Here is a 17417-nt window from a genome sequence, read left to right as displayed (position 1 = left end):
TGGGGATTGGGCAAAATTATACAAATTAAAATCAGGTGGTGGAGCCATGTATTCATTGTCTTCGACTGAGTACCACTTACCCAAACCCAACGCACGCAGAGGCCGTAATTAAAGACTTTGGAAACAATGGCTTTTCACCCCGAGTATAATATTTGTTTGCCTTGTCTGCTTTTTGTAAATATGGTGAAATCGTTTGCTTCAATTAGAGAAAAAAATAAAAAGAAGAAGTAGAACCCCAGAAGGGGGCTTGCTGTCTTTCAAAAAAAAAAAAGTCCAGATGTCTTTGCGACTTAATTTTACACTTAAGTTTTCTGGAATTCACTCAAAAAGAAGAACAAATGAAACAAAATGTGAAAATACTCAGCACCTAAAGAAGAAGAAACTGCACCCGGAAGTGCCAAAAGTAAAAGTAGCTTTCATCAGATCGACTGATAAATATCATTAACTCCTAACGGGATAGTTACCAGACTGGAGTGTTTCTCGGGAAGTTGCTGCAGGAAAAATGCCTGTAACTGTCCTTTTATTAGCCGTTTCGACATCTGGAAGCCAGAAGAGTGAAGGAGATAGAACTTGAAGTCATCACTTCACCAATTTAAATAATTATGCAGGCTACGAGCTGCCGCCCACGAGGTCACGTCTTTCTATCACTACACACAAATCACGATACTTTTTATGATACAGTAGAAGCAATAAAGAATATAAATCATATCAGCAGCCAGAACTGTGACAGACAGTTGGACTAAAAACAACTTACTTCTTGAATCTTTTCAAATGGTTTTCCCTTTTAAACAGAAACTTGTGGATTGAGAGGAACTCTGCCTTTTATCTTAAACAATCAAACTGGTTTTGCAAGCTCGGCCTTAACTGGAAAACATTCAGCTGTAAAATATGGAGGAGCTGAAGCTGTCAGATAAATGTAGTGGGATTAACGCACAGACCAGCTTCACCGGTTGTCTAAGTGGCCTCCAGAGACCTCCGTATGTCCTTGACGGACTTCCTCATGTTCTCCGGCAAGAATGGGAAAGAATATGTTTTCATTATTTAGCATAAGTAGCTCAGACAGATGTGGGCTGAGCTTTTAAACGCTTCCTGGGAGAAAATCTTATGAAAGGGCGGTCTGTGGTCTAATTTCCATCAGTTTAGGCTCCTTTATGTGAAACGTTTGAGAAGCTCTGCAGTATTTCCCCCCTGAGATGTAGACGGCACCATTACGTTCATTTAAATGTCCTGAACGGCAGACGGAGGGTTTTCTAAAGCAGGAAATGGACGGAGCCCCGTGTTTGTTTTCCACTCACGTAAAAAATAACAACGCGGCGGTTGTGTTACACTTCTTCAGTGAAAGAATACAGCAGAAATGTCACTTTTCCCGCTCGGTGGAATCGCAGGGAGCGCTTGTTTTGCTTGAATGACGGACAATGAGCGATCCCACACCTGTATAAGCAGAAAACATCTGTTCTCTCCAGCGACATCCTCTTCAAAAACGTCTTTAAAAAAAGAAAGAAGAAGTGAAAGAAAAAGTGAAATCTCCTTCCCGCTCCCTCTTGAGTTAAAATGTTTTATCACACTTATCTGAATAGAAATCCCATTTTGGCACAGAGGCCTGCTTTCAATTTGCTGCATGTGACTCACTGCCAATTGTAACAGCAACTTATTTGTCTGGCTCCGCGGTTGCGAGGAAGACCAGATGTTGGACTCTGAGGCCAGATGAAGGAAGTCTGAGGGTCTGTGTCTGTGCGGCGGGTCAGGGATGGACAGGATGTTGATAGACCAGGAAGCCAGTAAACTCTCCTGCTTCTCTTCACCTCCTCGTCCCCCCATTTGTTTCCTTCTCATCACCTACTTCCTCTCACCTTTGTCCCCTCCCACGGCAGCGAGGCCGTGAGGCGTACAGATGTGCCGGTCCATCACGTCTCCTTATCTGCAGGTCTCCGAGCCGACAGAGCCGACTCCATCACAAACAGGAACGCGAAGAAACGCCGCCGGTCTCCCTGAATCCAGCGTCCAGCTTTGGGTCACCAGGAAGGAAAATGGAGAGACGGCTCTGTAACGTCTGCGCCGCCGTGCCCGATTTAAAAACTGTGATATACATCATCATGTGTGTCCCGTGTGTGATGCCGACGCCGCCGCTCCGTTGGTTCATTCGCACGAGACAAAACAGAGAGCCCTGACTTCATCAGAGCAGGACAGACCTCTTCTTCCTATTCGACCTCATCTTTTTGTTTCCTTCTGAAGTTCTGCCCGTTTCCCTTCATCATCGTCTTCTCCTCATCTCATTTGTTCCTCCTCTTCTTCTCTCTCTGCTTTGTTTGTGCCTTTTTCCTCAAATGAATCAGAGAGCTCTTTCAGGCAGCCAATTCTGGTGTCAGAAAAGTTCACCTTCAGAGCAGCATTGGGCAACAATACAAGCAACTAACAGAGAGGTCAAAGGTCAAAGCGCCTTGAGACCATTACAGAAACCAAACCAGCCTTTGGTGGAGGTTTTATGTGTACCTCAGAGAATTTATTGGCTCGCTCTTCCATTTATTTTACTGTCCTTGGGCACAATATTGAGCTTTTAGTATCTTATTTTATTTTATGAGTTGAACACCAGCGTGTTGCGTTATTTACCCCCATTTATATGACAACTGTAATCTGTTTTGTGAAATGTAACACACGAATTCAGAGGAAGTTCACATAAATATTGAAAATGACACATTTTAAACCAGTTCTGTCTCAAAGAAATAAAAAAAATAAAAAAACTAAATCAACTCAAAACTCATTGACTTGATTTTTGTACAGAAACCAGACATTTTTTTTTTTTATTGTGTTTTAAAATATATCCAGACAATTTCCCTCATGTGTGTTATTTTCCAGCTAGTTTTCAGTCAAGTCATGTTGTTTGTTTTAAACCAAGTCTGTAAAAGAAAAGCAGAACGTGACTCAGCAGTTATTGATCCAAATCAACATCTTTACTCTGTTGATTGAACTTAACTTGGCCGTTTTATTATTCTCACCATTTTAAACAGAAACTTCTCATATATTTTGATTTAAATAACTGCTGTTGACCTGAAGACGTAAAGTTTTTTTTTTAACTTTTTGGTTTATCCTCTTTCCAAACAAATCACATAACACCTTCTGACGTTTATCCCAATTTCAGTGTTAAGATTTGAATGCAGGACTTTGTACTTGGCTGTTGCTCCCAGCAGCAGCTCAGAATCCGAACCTGGTTCCTCAAATCCAGTTTGGAGGTTGGAGGCGTTTCAGCATATCTCATCACTGTGAACCATCAATATTTATAAATGTCATTGCTATTCAGAAGGTGTGAGCCCGAACTATGTGGCTGCTTGTTAATTCGACATTCAATACAAATGTTTTACAGCCTAACCCCCGCACCACCCACAGACACACAATGAGGCAACGCTTGGCTCACATTTCTTTAGATGACTGCGACCTCCCCTAACTCCATATTACATGTGGCTCTCGCCCTCAGTCGGCTCATGAGTGCTTTGTAAAAACATTTTTTTTTTTTTTTTTTTTCAGTCTGAATATTTTAAAACTCACAACATTATTCTGGGAAACGTGAGTGATGGTGCCAAAAACACAAACAAACAAAAAGTTCCAAAAAACTCACCAACAATTGAAAGAATTTAAATCCTCTAATTAGGACTAGTTTTACAGATTTACAGTTTTACAGAAGTTGGACGTCCCGCTCTGTCCTTGTCCTCCTGTCCCACCGTGTGTCCAGAAGAGGAAAGGTAGGTACAGTCAGTGCAGCGGTGTCCAACGTGAGGCTCCCGACCCCACAGAAGGGACACGAGATCACTCCGACGGTGCAGCTGTTTATAACTGCAAGGATTTTTACTAGTTTGATATTTTTTTTGACGTTTTTTGAAATTTTCACTGAGCATCTGCTGAGCATGTGTTGAAAATCTAAATCAAACTATCCTCCTCTTCCTCTTCCCCCCCATCTTCATCCTCTGCCCCAGGAGTCCGTCACTTTAAGTCCAGGATGATGTCAAACACATTTAGTCATTGGTGATTTTCACCCTGATATAGAGATGTGTGATGTGTATTGTTCAGCCCTGTTAAGTCAGAGGAGGGCGGGGGCTCCTCTTCCTCCTCTTCCTCCTCTTCCTCCTCTTCCTCTTCCTCCTCTTCCTCCTCCTCTTCCTCCTCCTCTCTCCTCCTCCTCCTCCTCTTCCTCCTCTTCCTCCTCTTCCTCCTCTTCCTCTTCCTCTTCCTCCTCTTCCTCCTCCTCCTCCTCTTCCTCCTCTTCCTCCTCTTCCTCTTCCTCCTCTTCCTCTTCCTCCTCTTCCTCCTCCTCTTCCTCCTCCTCCTCTTCCTCTTCCTCCTCTTCCTCCTCCTCTTCCTCCTCCTCCTCCTCCTCTTCCTCCTCTTCCTCCTCTTCCTCTTCCTCCTCCTCTTCCTCCTCTTCCTCCTCCTCTTCCTCTTCCTCCTCCTCTTCCTCCTCCTCCTCTTCCTCCTCCTCCTCTTCCTCTTCCTCCTCTTCCTCCTCCTCTTCCTCCTCCTCTTCCTCCTCTTCCTCCTCCTCCTCCTCTTCCTCCTCTTCCTCCTCCTCTGTGTTCAGGTACAGGATTACAGCTTTTTTCTTTATTTTTATTTAGATTTTTTTAACTCTGTCATTGTGTTAGTCCTGGCCCCCCTCCCCAGGATTAAAATCACGGAGCTGTGATCTTCCTCCTCCTCCTCCTCCTCCTCCTCCTCCTCTTCCTCCTCCTCTGTGTTCAGGTACAGGATTGACAGGATTACATCTTTTTTCTTTCTTTTATTTTAATTTTTTTTTTAACTCTGTCATTGTGTTAGTCTCTCTCTCCTCCCCAGGATTAAAATCACGGAGCTGTGATCTTCCTCCTCCTCCTCCTCCTCCTCCTCCTCCTCTTCCTCCTCCTCTGTGTTCAGGTACAGGACTGACAGGATTACAGCTTTTTTCTTTCTTTTTCTTTTTATTTTTCTAACTCTGTCATTGTGTTAGTCCTGGCCCCCCTCCCCAGGATTAAAGTCACGGAGCTGTGATCCTCCTCCTCCTCCATGTCTCTGGACTGGGGGGGTGGGGGGGCGTGCCGACGTCACTCAGGGCTGGTCCTGCTCTTTATTAGCCGGAGGAGCAAAGTGCCAGGTCGGAGCTCCACACTGCAGCTCTGTCCGGCCGGAGGCGGAGGGGATGTCCTACTAACTTCACCCAAACTTTCTCAACAACAACAACAAAACAAAACCAAAACAACAACAACAACAAAAAGAGAAAAACCTGAAAAACACTGAGTGACTGACTGACAAAGTGTCGCAACTCGCCTCACTCCCGTTTAATGAAACCTGTTTTTATTTTGCTGCCTTCTTCAGACACGTTGATAAAGTTTTGAATGAAGTTCTTTATTTTTTATTAATTATTATTACTTTTTCCTTTTTTTTTTTTTTATTTTGAATTTGACGTTGGGATAAAGTTTTTCTTTATCATTTAAAGACTCGTGATGGCTGTCCTGTCACTAGCGTTCCTGCTTGTATTGACTTCAGCTGCCAAGGTAAGTGTCTGCACGCAACAGAATTGATTTGATTTCATTTTCACTTTTCCTGGTTGATATTTGGGAGGAACGCAGCTGCTGGTGTGGAGCCGATCGGCTCTCCCTTTCCACTTTTTTACGCACAGTTATTGCGCACAAACGCTTCCTCTGTCACACGCATGACTGTAGCCTGTTACATAAGACACGTCAAATAGAGGCATTTCTGTTCAGGCTGTGTGTTGTTATTTATTTATTTATGTGTGTTAAAACAGGCTGCAGGGCGGTTTGTGTTTCTGCTGCCTCTCAGATAGATGATTCATGATTTCCCTGCAGCTTTTATTTGACTCTTAACCAGCTCTCTGTGTCTTCTCTTGCAGGCTGGTGAAGTAGATAGAGAGGGTAAGTCCTGCTCCGTTTCCTCTTCCTCTTTGTACAATCATCAGAAATGAGCTGTGAGAAAAGTGGGAGATTTTCCTGAGGAGGACAACTTGGTGCTCCGAGATCAAAGTGGGAGGAGAGTCTGTCTGTAATACACCCTCCCTCCCTTCCTCCCTCCCTTCCTTCCTACCTACCTTCCTACCCTTCTCTACCAGCCCACCGTTCCTCCTACACACACACACACACACACACACACACACACACACACACACTTCTGCTACAGGAGCACACTGCTTCAAGGGCTTTGTTATACAGGAAAGAAAATTCCACTTCTAAATCCTGCACATCTGTTATTCATTGTGAGGGAAACAAGTGAGTTGCAACAGCGTCCACGTAGGATCCTTTTACGCCCGCTGTTATCTCCGGAACACCTCCAGGGCCCTCAAACGCCGCCATGACAGCTCCTCGGTCTGCCGCCGTCAGCTCCGCTTCGCCCTCCTTCAGTGTCGTTTCATTTGTTCATGTACTGTTTATACCCTCAGCTTCATCAGTAGAAGAAGCTCCCGTCAAGCCAACCGCCAGCTCCTGTTGCACCTGGCTTCTCGCAGAGTCCGCCTTGTACTTAGTTTAGGTCACGTCGCTGTCGGGTCATGTTCCCACCACAAACAAACCGCTCCACAATTAGTTTCTCTGAAGGATTGTGGTGAGGCGTTTTGGTCAGTGCCCAAGCACTCGATTGTTGTGTTCTGCCCAAACGAATCGCACCAAGGGAGAAAATGAAACAGAGTCTGATTCAACCAGACTAAACAGAGAAAAACTCCCAAAGTGGCCCAGAACTGTTCTAACCAGAGTCCAGATTCATTTATGGCTCAATTTTTAATATTTCAAAGTGCTTTTTTTGTCCATAAATAACAACTAACACTGTTAATTTTTTTAATGAAACCATCAGCTGAAGTCTTGAAGATGTCCTTCATTTGCTGTTTGGTGGAAGGACACTCTCACATCCACCCGTCCCAGCGTCCAGGAAATTGTTGGCTGAAGTCTTTGTGGTTTGTTTTAGTTCTTTGAGGTCAGTTTAATATCCAGCCTGTCCCCCTTCCCGACCTTCGAGATGAGAGGCCACTCGTCTCTCTTGAGTGGAACATTGTGAATGAGTTTGAAGCCCGACTGTCCAAAGGTTTGAACCGTTATCTCCCTTTGTCGTCTTAATTGCATCTCATCCCTCCTCAGACTCGCTGATTCGTCTTTTGAGCGGACTTTGAAGGGCTCTGAGATGGCTTACGTTAGAGCTTCGGTGGTTTTCAAATTGAGGCGATGCATCAGCCAGATGGTTGAGGTCACAGTGATGTGTCAGGTACTAAAAAATGCACATAATTCCTCGCTGTGTTTCTGAGCTGGCTGTGTGTCCTATGTGGTGGATTGTTGTGCAGCACGTCCCTCCCAGTTGCTCCACAGTCGTTTGGTGGAGCTCTGGTGACTGTGAAAGGTCAACTGTATGATTCACATCATGGTCATCGCCAACAAGCTCATTCATTGGTATTTATCATAAAGCACCAAGTAACTGAGAAGGTGAAAGAGAGTTTTCTTGTTTGTAAATTCACCAGTTTTTAACTCAGGGGTTGAAAAACTTGGCATTTCTTGGCTCATATGTCGCTCTCGCTTTGGACAACTGGCCAAGCAGATGTTGCGCTTAGATGTGTTTTTGTTGGTTGTTAGCAGAGATTTCAAACCTCTGCATTAAATGTCAGGTTCCAGTGTCAGACCCTCACAATCAAAGAACAACGGGCGTCTTTGGGGAGCTGCCATTTTGCACCGACGTTCAAAAATCATGTAAGTGGAGAAATCCATCACAGTGGAGGGAGAGAGACACTAATTTCTTCTCTCACAGGAGCACAAAATAGACAGTGGCAGCGGTGAGAGATGCCAGTTTTACTTTTGGTTCTTTTCTGCACGCTGGCTCTGCAAAACCAGTCCACAAACTTTGCTTTGCTTTGCTGAGTGTGGTCAGGCAAAGCTGAAAGCACATTTGCTGAGTTTTTCAGGGGTCATGGCCCCGAGGTTAGCTGCGGACGCCGCTTTTGATCAATTAATAGACTGCATATAATGAAGCAAGTCACTCTTTTCAGGCCTTAAACTCTACAAAAAAAAACAAAAAACAAAAAACAATCTTGACAAAAAATATCTTTTGCCCATTAACTTACCAATGAATGCCCTAAGAAGACTAATAACCTTCATCAACCAACATCAACAGATACATTTCCACCAAGTTTTGTGTTAAAGCTGCAACAATTCACTGAAAAACTCATAAATTTTATCGTCCAAATGTTCCAAACATTCATGTTTGTTTTATTGAATTATGCTCGGGGTGTAAACTGTCAGTAATTATATTTAGATAACAGCTCTAAAATTCCAGTCTATTTGTTTTTACTGTTTAAAATTTGGTGCCTATTGCTAAATGGCATGATTTCAAATTGGGGACTTTTGCAACTAAAGAAGTCAATAGATGAGGAGAAAACTAACAAAATAAAAGCTGGTAGCCTTCATCACTTTGACAGAGTCGGGATTTTGAACAGGCTTGAGTCTTTTCTGACATGATGATAACAGCAGGTCTGTGAAGTGATGTCTGACTTTAGCTCTTTGCTCAGTTGATTTTGTCTTTTGCTCAAAATTGGGACCCCTTGGAGAACAGCCACATATTCAGAGTTAAATTTGACCTTGTAAACCTCCAACTTTTTTCAGCCTGTCAGTTCCAGCAAATCGCTGCAGAGATCAACTGTACCTACTCAGAATAGTAAGCTTCTATTCTCTTTTATTCCTACATAAACAAAATGGATTCCACTTCTTGGTTAAAGGGTTGCAGCTCAGGTTAGTTGGTCTTCCGTAGGAGTCTGTTCAAAAATAAATGTTCCTTTAAATGTCAAGCTTTCAGAGGACGAGGAATTATGGCAGAAAACGCTCTAATTTTACCCTTGATGCCACTTCATGAGCTGAGCTGAACCAAACCTTTATGGATGAGTCAGAAAAGAACTTAAAGGCCGCAAAAACGTATTTGTTTTTCAACCAGCTTCTTACTGGGAGCATCTGCATGAACACAGTTTTATATTGTCAACGTTTTTAAGTCAAGATGAATGAAAAAGTTAAAGTGCTTTAATCGATAGTTTTTATCAGAAGCCAATGTGGGCGGCGCCACCTGCTGTAATTAACTTAGAGAGTTACCGTCTGTTTCTTTAGGCGGCAGGTATTCCATGTAAAAAAATACACTTGCAACTGCAACTTAAAATAAAATATAAAAAGATTTTCCCAAAGTCACAAATACTGAAATCTGTAAAAATGTTGGAGTTGAATGGTTAAGTGGATGTTAAGAAGATCTAAAAATACACTCTTTCCTTTCTTATGAGAAGAGGAAACGGCCCCAGAGATTAGACCTGGGCCTCCTGAGGATTAAGCAGCTCTCTTGTCTCTCCTGTCAAACACAAACTAATGAACGGAGCTAATTCTTGACTTCTCTTTGACCCGTGGCTCTATAGAGTCTTCATCCCTTAAAGATTTGTCACAGCAGCTTTCTCACAAAAAATCTAACTGGGGAAATGTGAAATACTCCATTTAAAAAAAACCTCAAACAGCCTCTTTCAATTGTCTCCGTGTGGTTTGTGTTGGTTGAAGGGGTGAAGTTAACATGATGTAGCTGAGGTGTTGGTCTCATTTTCTCAGAATCACCATCAAAGCCACTGTGAGATGTTTCTCTGTCTTCACAAATTGGATTTCCTTTTTTTTTTTTTTTTTTGCCGTCACATGTACAGTGTGTGCAAACTGTGATTTGTAAAGCATGTAATTTCCTTAAACGTGTAATTTAAGTTTCACCATTGACACCTGTTTGAAAGTATTCGAGTCAAAACCTATATGATAATTACACGGTTCCGGTGTTCATCTTGCACCCAGCCATCGAAACATTTCTGAATGCGTCTGCCATTGCACACATTTTTTAAAAGCAAACCAGCGTTGGGTGGAAATTTCCTTTGTAAAACTGCGTGTCTCTCAAGTGCCCACAGAATTTCCTCGCACAATTGACTCGACCACAAATTTGCCGACGAACACGGCCCTGAGGGCTGATAATGATTACCATCCCGTCTCGGATACATATTTTTTGGTGCGAGGTATTTACTTTGGGCGCGTTATAGGCCGTAACAGCTTAGGAAGAGCTCTCGGAAAGGCGTATTTTCTTTCCCCTCGACACTCTCTCAGCCTGCTGTCGAGCTGCCAGATCTAAAAGCTTCATTACCTAAAAGACAGACTGGCAGCGGTCTTGACGAATTTCAGATCTGTAATGGAGAAGTAAAGCATACACAGAACGACCGCAGCGGCTTCAACCAAACGCCGATGGATTAGCACAGAATCAGAGCCACTGGAAGGGAAAGGTGTAACTTCTGCCAAAATGTTGTCCAGCGCACGCCGTTCTGAACGATCAAATACATGCACGCTACAATTTCACGTAGACTGATTCCCATTTAATTCACTTATTAAGTAAATCCAGCCTCCCGGGAGAATTACCACTCAATGACAGTAATAACAAGGACAGTTATAAATTGGGGATACCTGATATTACGTCCATTCACAGATAATGAGCCATTTATTGGTCAAAAACACTTAACCAACATGTCATGGCTCAAGTAAAACTCCGGAGGGACAATATTTGGGCTGGATATCATTTATTTCTGGCTCAGCTGGTTCCAGGCCTCAAATCTGTCCCATTTTCAGATCATGCTTACACAATTTGACTCCCAGTTCTGACTTCGCCCTGTCAGTCAGACACAGCAGGGTCAGATGTGGAAGAACATCTTTCGTTTTGCTGTCTGGAGCTCAGAGCGCTGTGTTGTGTAGAGTGTTGTTATCTTCCCGTTGCCTCGGGGAGAAAAAAGGTCACATTGTGGTTGTTTTGCAGATCAGCTGAGGAGCCGCCTGAAGGAGTACGGCCTGGTCACTCCCTTCAGCACCGACTCTCACGGACACTTCCTGTCCCACCTGCTGTCGGCCACCCACAAGCAGCGCGTCAAGAGGGAGGCGTTCTCCGCCGACGCGGAGCAGAAGATTTTCTTCAACATCACCGCCTTCGGGAAGGAGTTCCACCTCCGCCTGCGACCCAACAACAGGCTGGTGGCCCCCGGTGCCATGGTGGAGTGGCACGACGAGGTCCAAGGATCCGTGAATGTCAGCGACGGCAACGTCACCGGCACCAACCAGACTGCCAGCGATGTGCAGGAGAGGATACTGCAACGCGAGCTGCTGAAGACGGATTGCACCTTTATCGGGGATATCTCAGACGTCCCCGGGGCCTCGGTTGCTATTAACAACTGCGACGGACTGGTAAGTCCTCCTTCGCCGTAAAGCCCCTGACTTCCCCGCCCCCCCTAAAAGCCTGTCTTTTCATTCCCAAAGTGCCATGACCTTATCAAGTGACACCAGGGGATTTTCAGACGTCCGTAACTCCTTAAGTTTAGCCCGTCTTTACGTCAGCACTCGACATTTTTACAGCACATTGTTCCAGAGATATTCCCAGACGGAATCACTTTTTGTACAGCAGTTTGTCACGGGTGAGTGCCTATCCATTGCACCCACAAACCTGGCAGATCCCCCCTCCCGCCACTCCGAGCTCTTCCCAACATAAAACACGAGTAGCCTTTGTGCCTCACAAAAGTCTGCAGTGCTATCCTCCCCATCACCCCTCATAAAACACTTGAGCGGTAATTGGGAAATGACCAGGGCAGAAATCTCCTCCGTTAGCCAAAACCAAATAAAACCAAAACCTCTGCTGGTTTCTTTTTTTGGAAAAAGCAACATGAAGGTCGGAGCAGAACTCTTCAGTTCAGAATCACCGCCGTGTTAGAAATGTAAGGCTGCCGTTGTTTTAGCGTTTTATTCTGAACAGCAGATCAGCAGAGGAAACTGAACGAAGGATGAATTTATCCCGTTAATAAGTGCAGTCTGTGTAGCTGCGGTCAGATGTTGCCTAAGTGCACTAAGAAGAAACAGGTGTGCTGCTCCTCAAACCAGTTTTTTTCCCCAAAAGAGAGCGAATGATAAAAAGTAAAAGTTACCTCATGTCTGGTTTAATTTTGGTGAATTTTATTTCCATTTCAGCGGACTGACAGAGTAAAGGCTTCATTAGAGCCTTGAACGTAATAAATGACTCCCCCCGGCTCAGAGGCGTGTCCTCAAACATGATGTCAGGAATTAGAAATGCAGCTGCAGACTAAATGCACTTAACAGCATTTATCACCTGACGCAGGAGTTACTTCACCACACTAGTGGTGGATCTGCAGGAATGACAGAGACAGAGAGCGTGCACAGATATTTGATCACTGTCCTCGGAGTCGCCCTCGCTGTTTACCTGACGGATCAGTTTGAGTGAGATATCTCAGAAACGATTACACAGACGCCATTTCGCGTCGCTCATTAACTGGTCAGTGTTTCAGTTTGTGCGTTCTGGCTGTAGTTGATTTCCCCTCAAGAGGACGATCAACGTAAGAAAAACGGAGCTGCAGCCGTAGAAGACTGTGAGTGTGTGTGTGTGATCGTGACAGATCCAAACCCGGGCCGCTGCAGTTTGGACGACGCCTTAATGGTACACTTTCTGAGAGATAAATTAATGGTTGGCTTGAGTTTCTTCAGGGGTAATAATGCTAAGAGGTGGTAATAAAGAACACCATCTTATCTTTTAAATTATATATTATCATGGCAAGGAGTTTAATCTGTTCACAGCGGTGCCAGCTGCAGCCTTCCTCTGCCCCTCAGGGGCGATACGTTGATGTGGTGACTGTCGATGAAAGTGCTTGAAGGACTTTAATTGAAATCATTGTGAGACATGAAGCTGAGACGTGGCGGTCTGCAGATATCTGTGTGTGTGTGTGTGTGTTAAACCCCTGAGGATTTGAATCTGGGCCAGAAGGTGCTCAGCAGGGGTTCCCTTTATTCTCTCCACGTTAAAACAGTTGTAACAAGGCAGCACATGTTGAGAGAGATTCTCACAGGCGCCTGTGGGAGTGTGAAGGCTTTGACAGATTTGCTCGCCAGCAAAAAAAAAAAAAAGATAAATAAATAAGTGCAGCGTGTGCGATACTGACGCTGAACTGGCGGGAGAAGGTCGTCATGATATATGAGCTCTTTTTTTTTTTTTCATGGTGCTGACTTAAAGGAGGAAAGCTGACAGGTTTTGTTTTGGGTTTTTTGCTTGAAAGCTGAATCCGACCGTCACGGCGCCGTTTCAAGTGAAGGTCAAAAAAATCGTACCGTGATGAAGCTGAAAGAACTCAAACAGAGGACATCAAGCCCTGCTGCGGTGAGACGGACATCAGTGAGCCAAATCAATCAATCAAAGATAAATACGACACGTGCGTCATGACCCTGAAAGCTTATTTCTAATAAACAATGCTCTTTTTAAACATTTAAAAGGTAGTTACTAACTTCCCGAGGCTGGAAAAACTCATTTAGACACAAGTGAAATCTCTGAATTATATTTAGTGAGGCAATTTCAGCGAAGCAGTTTTAGAGCGAGGCCGGAATAAAGCACCAGGCATTAGTCCAAATGAGAGGAGGCTAAAATGGTCAAAGTGCGTTTTCCTGTCTCTAACGAGCAACAGAAAAAGCACTTGAACTTCCCAGAACACAGGCTTGACCTCCCGCATTTCATTTAAACCCTTTTTAGCTACTAAATCGATCCTCAAAATCATTTCTGATTCGTTTTCTCTTAATAGTTTCCACTCAACAACCAACAAAGTCCACAAAATTTGAGTCCTAATTAACATCTTATATGGGTTGGTCCAGACCTCCAACCTCAAGAGGGGCCCCTGAAACTAATTTTATCCCCCAGGGCCCCTGTTGGGGATTAATCCAGCTTTAATCAAGGTCACCATCAACACAGGACATCATTCTGTGAAAATCTGAAAAAAGAAAAAAAAAAAAACCCTCTGTGATGATGATGCATGATTTTTTTTTTTTTTTTATTAGTAAAATCATGAAGAATCGTAGTGATGCAAGAAATTCATCAGTCCATGATACAAATTGCCGTCGATCACAGACTGAATCACCAACAGTACAACTAAAAATGTCTCTCCGTGGAGGAAAGCTGCTTTCGCTACAGAAATATAATTCACAATTACTTTTTTCAAACAAACGAGCACGCACGTCCAAATAAAGACCAAAGTGAGGGATTTCCTGGAGATTTAAACTAAATTCTCAGTTGAAATAGCATTTAGGAAATGCTCTGCTCTTTTTCTGAGATGCTTCATTCTTTCTGAAGTGAACAAGTTGTGGCGTCTCTCCTTGAAATGCTAAATATAATCTGTAAAAATATCACAAAGGCGGCACGAAGCTCCGAGATAATGCCAGTCAGTCCTGCGCTGCAGGATTTTGGTCGTTTCCTTTGATTGGAGCAGGAGGAAGCACTTCATCACTCGGACAGTCTCGGCCTCTCCAAGTCTTTCTTCTTTAAGAAATTTATAGTTGAAGCTTGCAGGAGATCCAGAGCTGAGTGGGGGCCACACAGGATGTGAGAGTTTCTGCTTTGTAAATACTGTTGTGACAGGATGTCACTTTGAAGACGGCAGGTCAGTCGCTTTGTTCAGTGAAAGGATGATTTGAGACGGCTGCTGCTGTTACCAACGCAGCTCATGCACTTAGCAGGAACGGTCACACAAGTATGAAGGGGGAAAAAAACAACAAAACAGCCAGAACCAATCTGAATATTTTCTACAGCGTTTTGCTGATCTTATTTTCTCAACTTTCTATAACCGGAGTCATTTTCTAAGCTGTCAACGTCGTTCAGTGTAGAATTAAAGAAAAAAAAAACAAAATAAAAAAATAAAAATTGCCATGAAAAATGAGTGAAAACCAAAAGCATTTTACCATATGTATGAAGAAAATGAAGAAACCCAAGAAGGCATTCGCGGTTCTTGCTTTGACCACTAGTTGTTTGTGTGTGTAAGTGATTAAAATGGACCCAGACATGAACTCTGCCACTCTTTGTGCTTTAAAATCCAAATTTCTTTTGTCACTTTCTGTGCTGTCAGCATCACTTCCTGTAAACTGCAGCGATCGCTGCTCTTACACAACAGGAAACAACACATTTACCCCGTGACATTCTTTTTCACAAAAACCAGTTCTAAATTTTTTCAATCAGCTAAAGCACTTTATCACATTACAGTTCCATCAGTGCCAATATACAGTAAAATATCCACTTTTTTTCTCAATGGATAGTTTGATTTTTACAACAAAAAGGCCAGAATCTGTATTTATATGGACATAATGTCTTTCTGTGTGAGGCGCCAGTTCTCTCCCCACCTTCTGTTGCTGGAAGGAGGCTATGAACCATAAAATCACTACAAGGGCTTATTTATTGTAAACTTTCCCCTTTACAGCAGGAAACGGACGTGAAGCCACGTTTAGTTGAACATCTATACAATCTGGACAAAGCTGACGTTAACCAGTAAAATCATGAAGGTGCCAAAGAATAAAATCTGGGGATAAAATAAGTTTTGTCACATTAAATTAATAAATAGGTAAATGGTGATGTGGGGTGAAAGGCAGCGAAACCAGAACACGACGCGGTGCAGAACTGGCTGCAGAACGCCATCGTCACTCGTGTTGTTTGCAGCTAAATGCAAAGCGTGCAGGACTGCTAACTCCACATCAAACGCTCTCCAGAGCAGAGGCTGCTGGAGAAAAAGCCTGTCGTTGAGGGCCGGCCGGCTTTGATCTCAAGTGGTAGCCCGAACCCTCGCTAGGTGTGTGTTTTACTGTATCTTAATTATAGCCAGGCTGCTGTCTGGAAGTCTTTACTGCAGCCCGGCTGACGGCTGAACGCTCACGAGGCAGATGCTTCTGCTTCAGCAGCAGAAGGGTTAGCAGCGTGGGGGGTGAAGCCGGCCCGATCTGGGACGCCACCTTCACGCTGGAATGAGACAAGCAAAAGGCCGCCATGATAAAAACTGATTAAGTTGAGGTGAGGACCGGAGGTGGATCTGTCAGAGTCACAGCAGAGGCCGTGTTGGAACACAGGATGAGTGGAAAAGACAGAACTTATTATTCAGGATTTGATGCGTCCTGCTCTCATGGACAGAAAGAAAACCCTGATGCTTTAACCCGTTAACATCTAAGATTCCTGTCGTCCTCCTGGATTTTTCTGATTCACAAAGCATCCTGTCAGTTAGTGCTTTTTCCAGTTTTTCCAGAACACTTACAACCTTCAACATACGGCAGTTTATAGAATGTGTTAACGGTGAACAAGGAGCAGAGTCGCCGACCTCCGGCAACAGCGCGGGTGGATTTACCGCCGTGGCCCAATGTTGGCTGCGACGCGCAACTTCTCAGTTTTCAGAAACCGCTGGAATTTCTCCTTTAGAGCAAACATTCACGAAATTTGACCAATTCGAAGTGCCGTCGTGTGAATGTGCTGCCAGCGGCACGCTCGTTTTCAAAAGGTTCAAATGAATTTGATGAGAGCGGCCATTCGGTATCTTGGCTGAAAAGAAAAGTTCTTCTTCATCTGTGAGGTGCGAAGACTCTTCGGTGCTCTTTGATATTTCGAGGGCCTTTTTTCTGAAGACACATTAGTCTGATCAAAGTCTTAAAATTTCGAACTCATCTGTCGCATCCTCTCTACGTAAAGATGAAAGAGTTTGTCTGAAATCTTTTACTGTTTCACCTTTTTTTTTTGGGGGGGCTCCAACAAGGTGTTTGCTTCTGTCGACAAGATCTAATGACAGTGTTTGATCCTCCAAACATACCTGGTCTGTTAGGAAGCTTTCAATAAAAGGGACGGCACTTTTTTTTTTTTTTTTTTACAAGTTCAGTGAGTCTGTCATAAACAGTCAGGAGAAGGAGGGATATCGGTCAGTTCTGTCAGTCTCTCTCTCTTTCTCTCTCTTTTTTTTTTTTTCACGTGGGTGAAACCTACAGCGCACGACTCTTTAAAAATAAGGATGAGAGCAAACAGCGAAGGAATGCGGCCGACCTCGAAATGTCAGAAGAGCGTGTATGCTGTATCATCCTCCTCCTCCTCCTCCAACATGACTCTGGCTTTCCCTCATGAACTCACAGGGTTTCCTTGTCACAGACTTGATGGTTCACATACTGCAGATATTTTATTGTGGGATCGTTACCCAGAAAGGCAAAGAAGGGGGGAAGCGCATGTTGCAAGTATTTTTGGACTAAATACTTCAAGACGTAATCTCTCCATCTGTTTCTTGTCCAGACGTGTCCGGGGGGGGGGGGGGGGGGGGGGGACAGTCAAGGAAATTAACAAGCTGCCTCCTAAAACTGATTTTAAAACAAATCACACAGTGGCTGACGGAGCTCCAGGCCTCAAAAAATCTTCTCATTCATTTTCCTCGCAGTGAAAATCTCCACACACCATCCCATATACCAGATGGCATGGTGTGGTGGCGCATGGAGAGATTTTGGATGAATTAGAGCGCCGACTTAGAGCCAGGCCTTCTCCTGTGTGTGACCTCACAAATGTGCTTCTGGAAGAATGGTCAAAAATTCCCATAA

The 17417-nt window shown here is 43.9% G+C and overlaps 1 protein-coding gene across 1 annotated transcript in view; it reads left to right on the top strand.

Moving 5' to 3' along the window:
• The first annotated feature begins 5465 nt into the window (after positions 1-5465).
• adamts3 (ADAM metallopeptidase with thrombospondin type 1 motif, 3) overlaps positions 5466-17417 on the top strand; it is an 81743-nt gene continuing 69791 nt past the window's right edge. The window contains exons 1-3 of the mRNA XM_029511511.1: positions 5466-5516; positions 5873-5894; positions 10813-11234. Of these exons, the coding sequence (XP_029367371.1) occupies positions 5466-5516; positions 5873-5894; positions 10813-11234 (495 nt within the window). The remainder of the gene's footprint in view (positions 5517-5872; positions 5895-10812; positions 11235-17417) is intronic.

This window comes from Echeneis naucrates, chromosome 9, assembly GCF_900963305.1.
Source record: "Echeneis naucrates chromosome 9, fEcheNa1.1, whole genome shotgun sequence".
Lineage (NCBI taxonomy): Eukaryota > Metazoa > Chordata > Actinopteri > Carangiformes > Echeneidae > Echeneis > Echeneis naucrates.
Note: the sequence above shows the minus strand (reverse complement) of the source record. Positions and strands in the feature narration are given on the sequence as shown.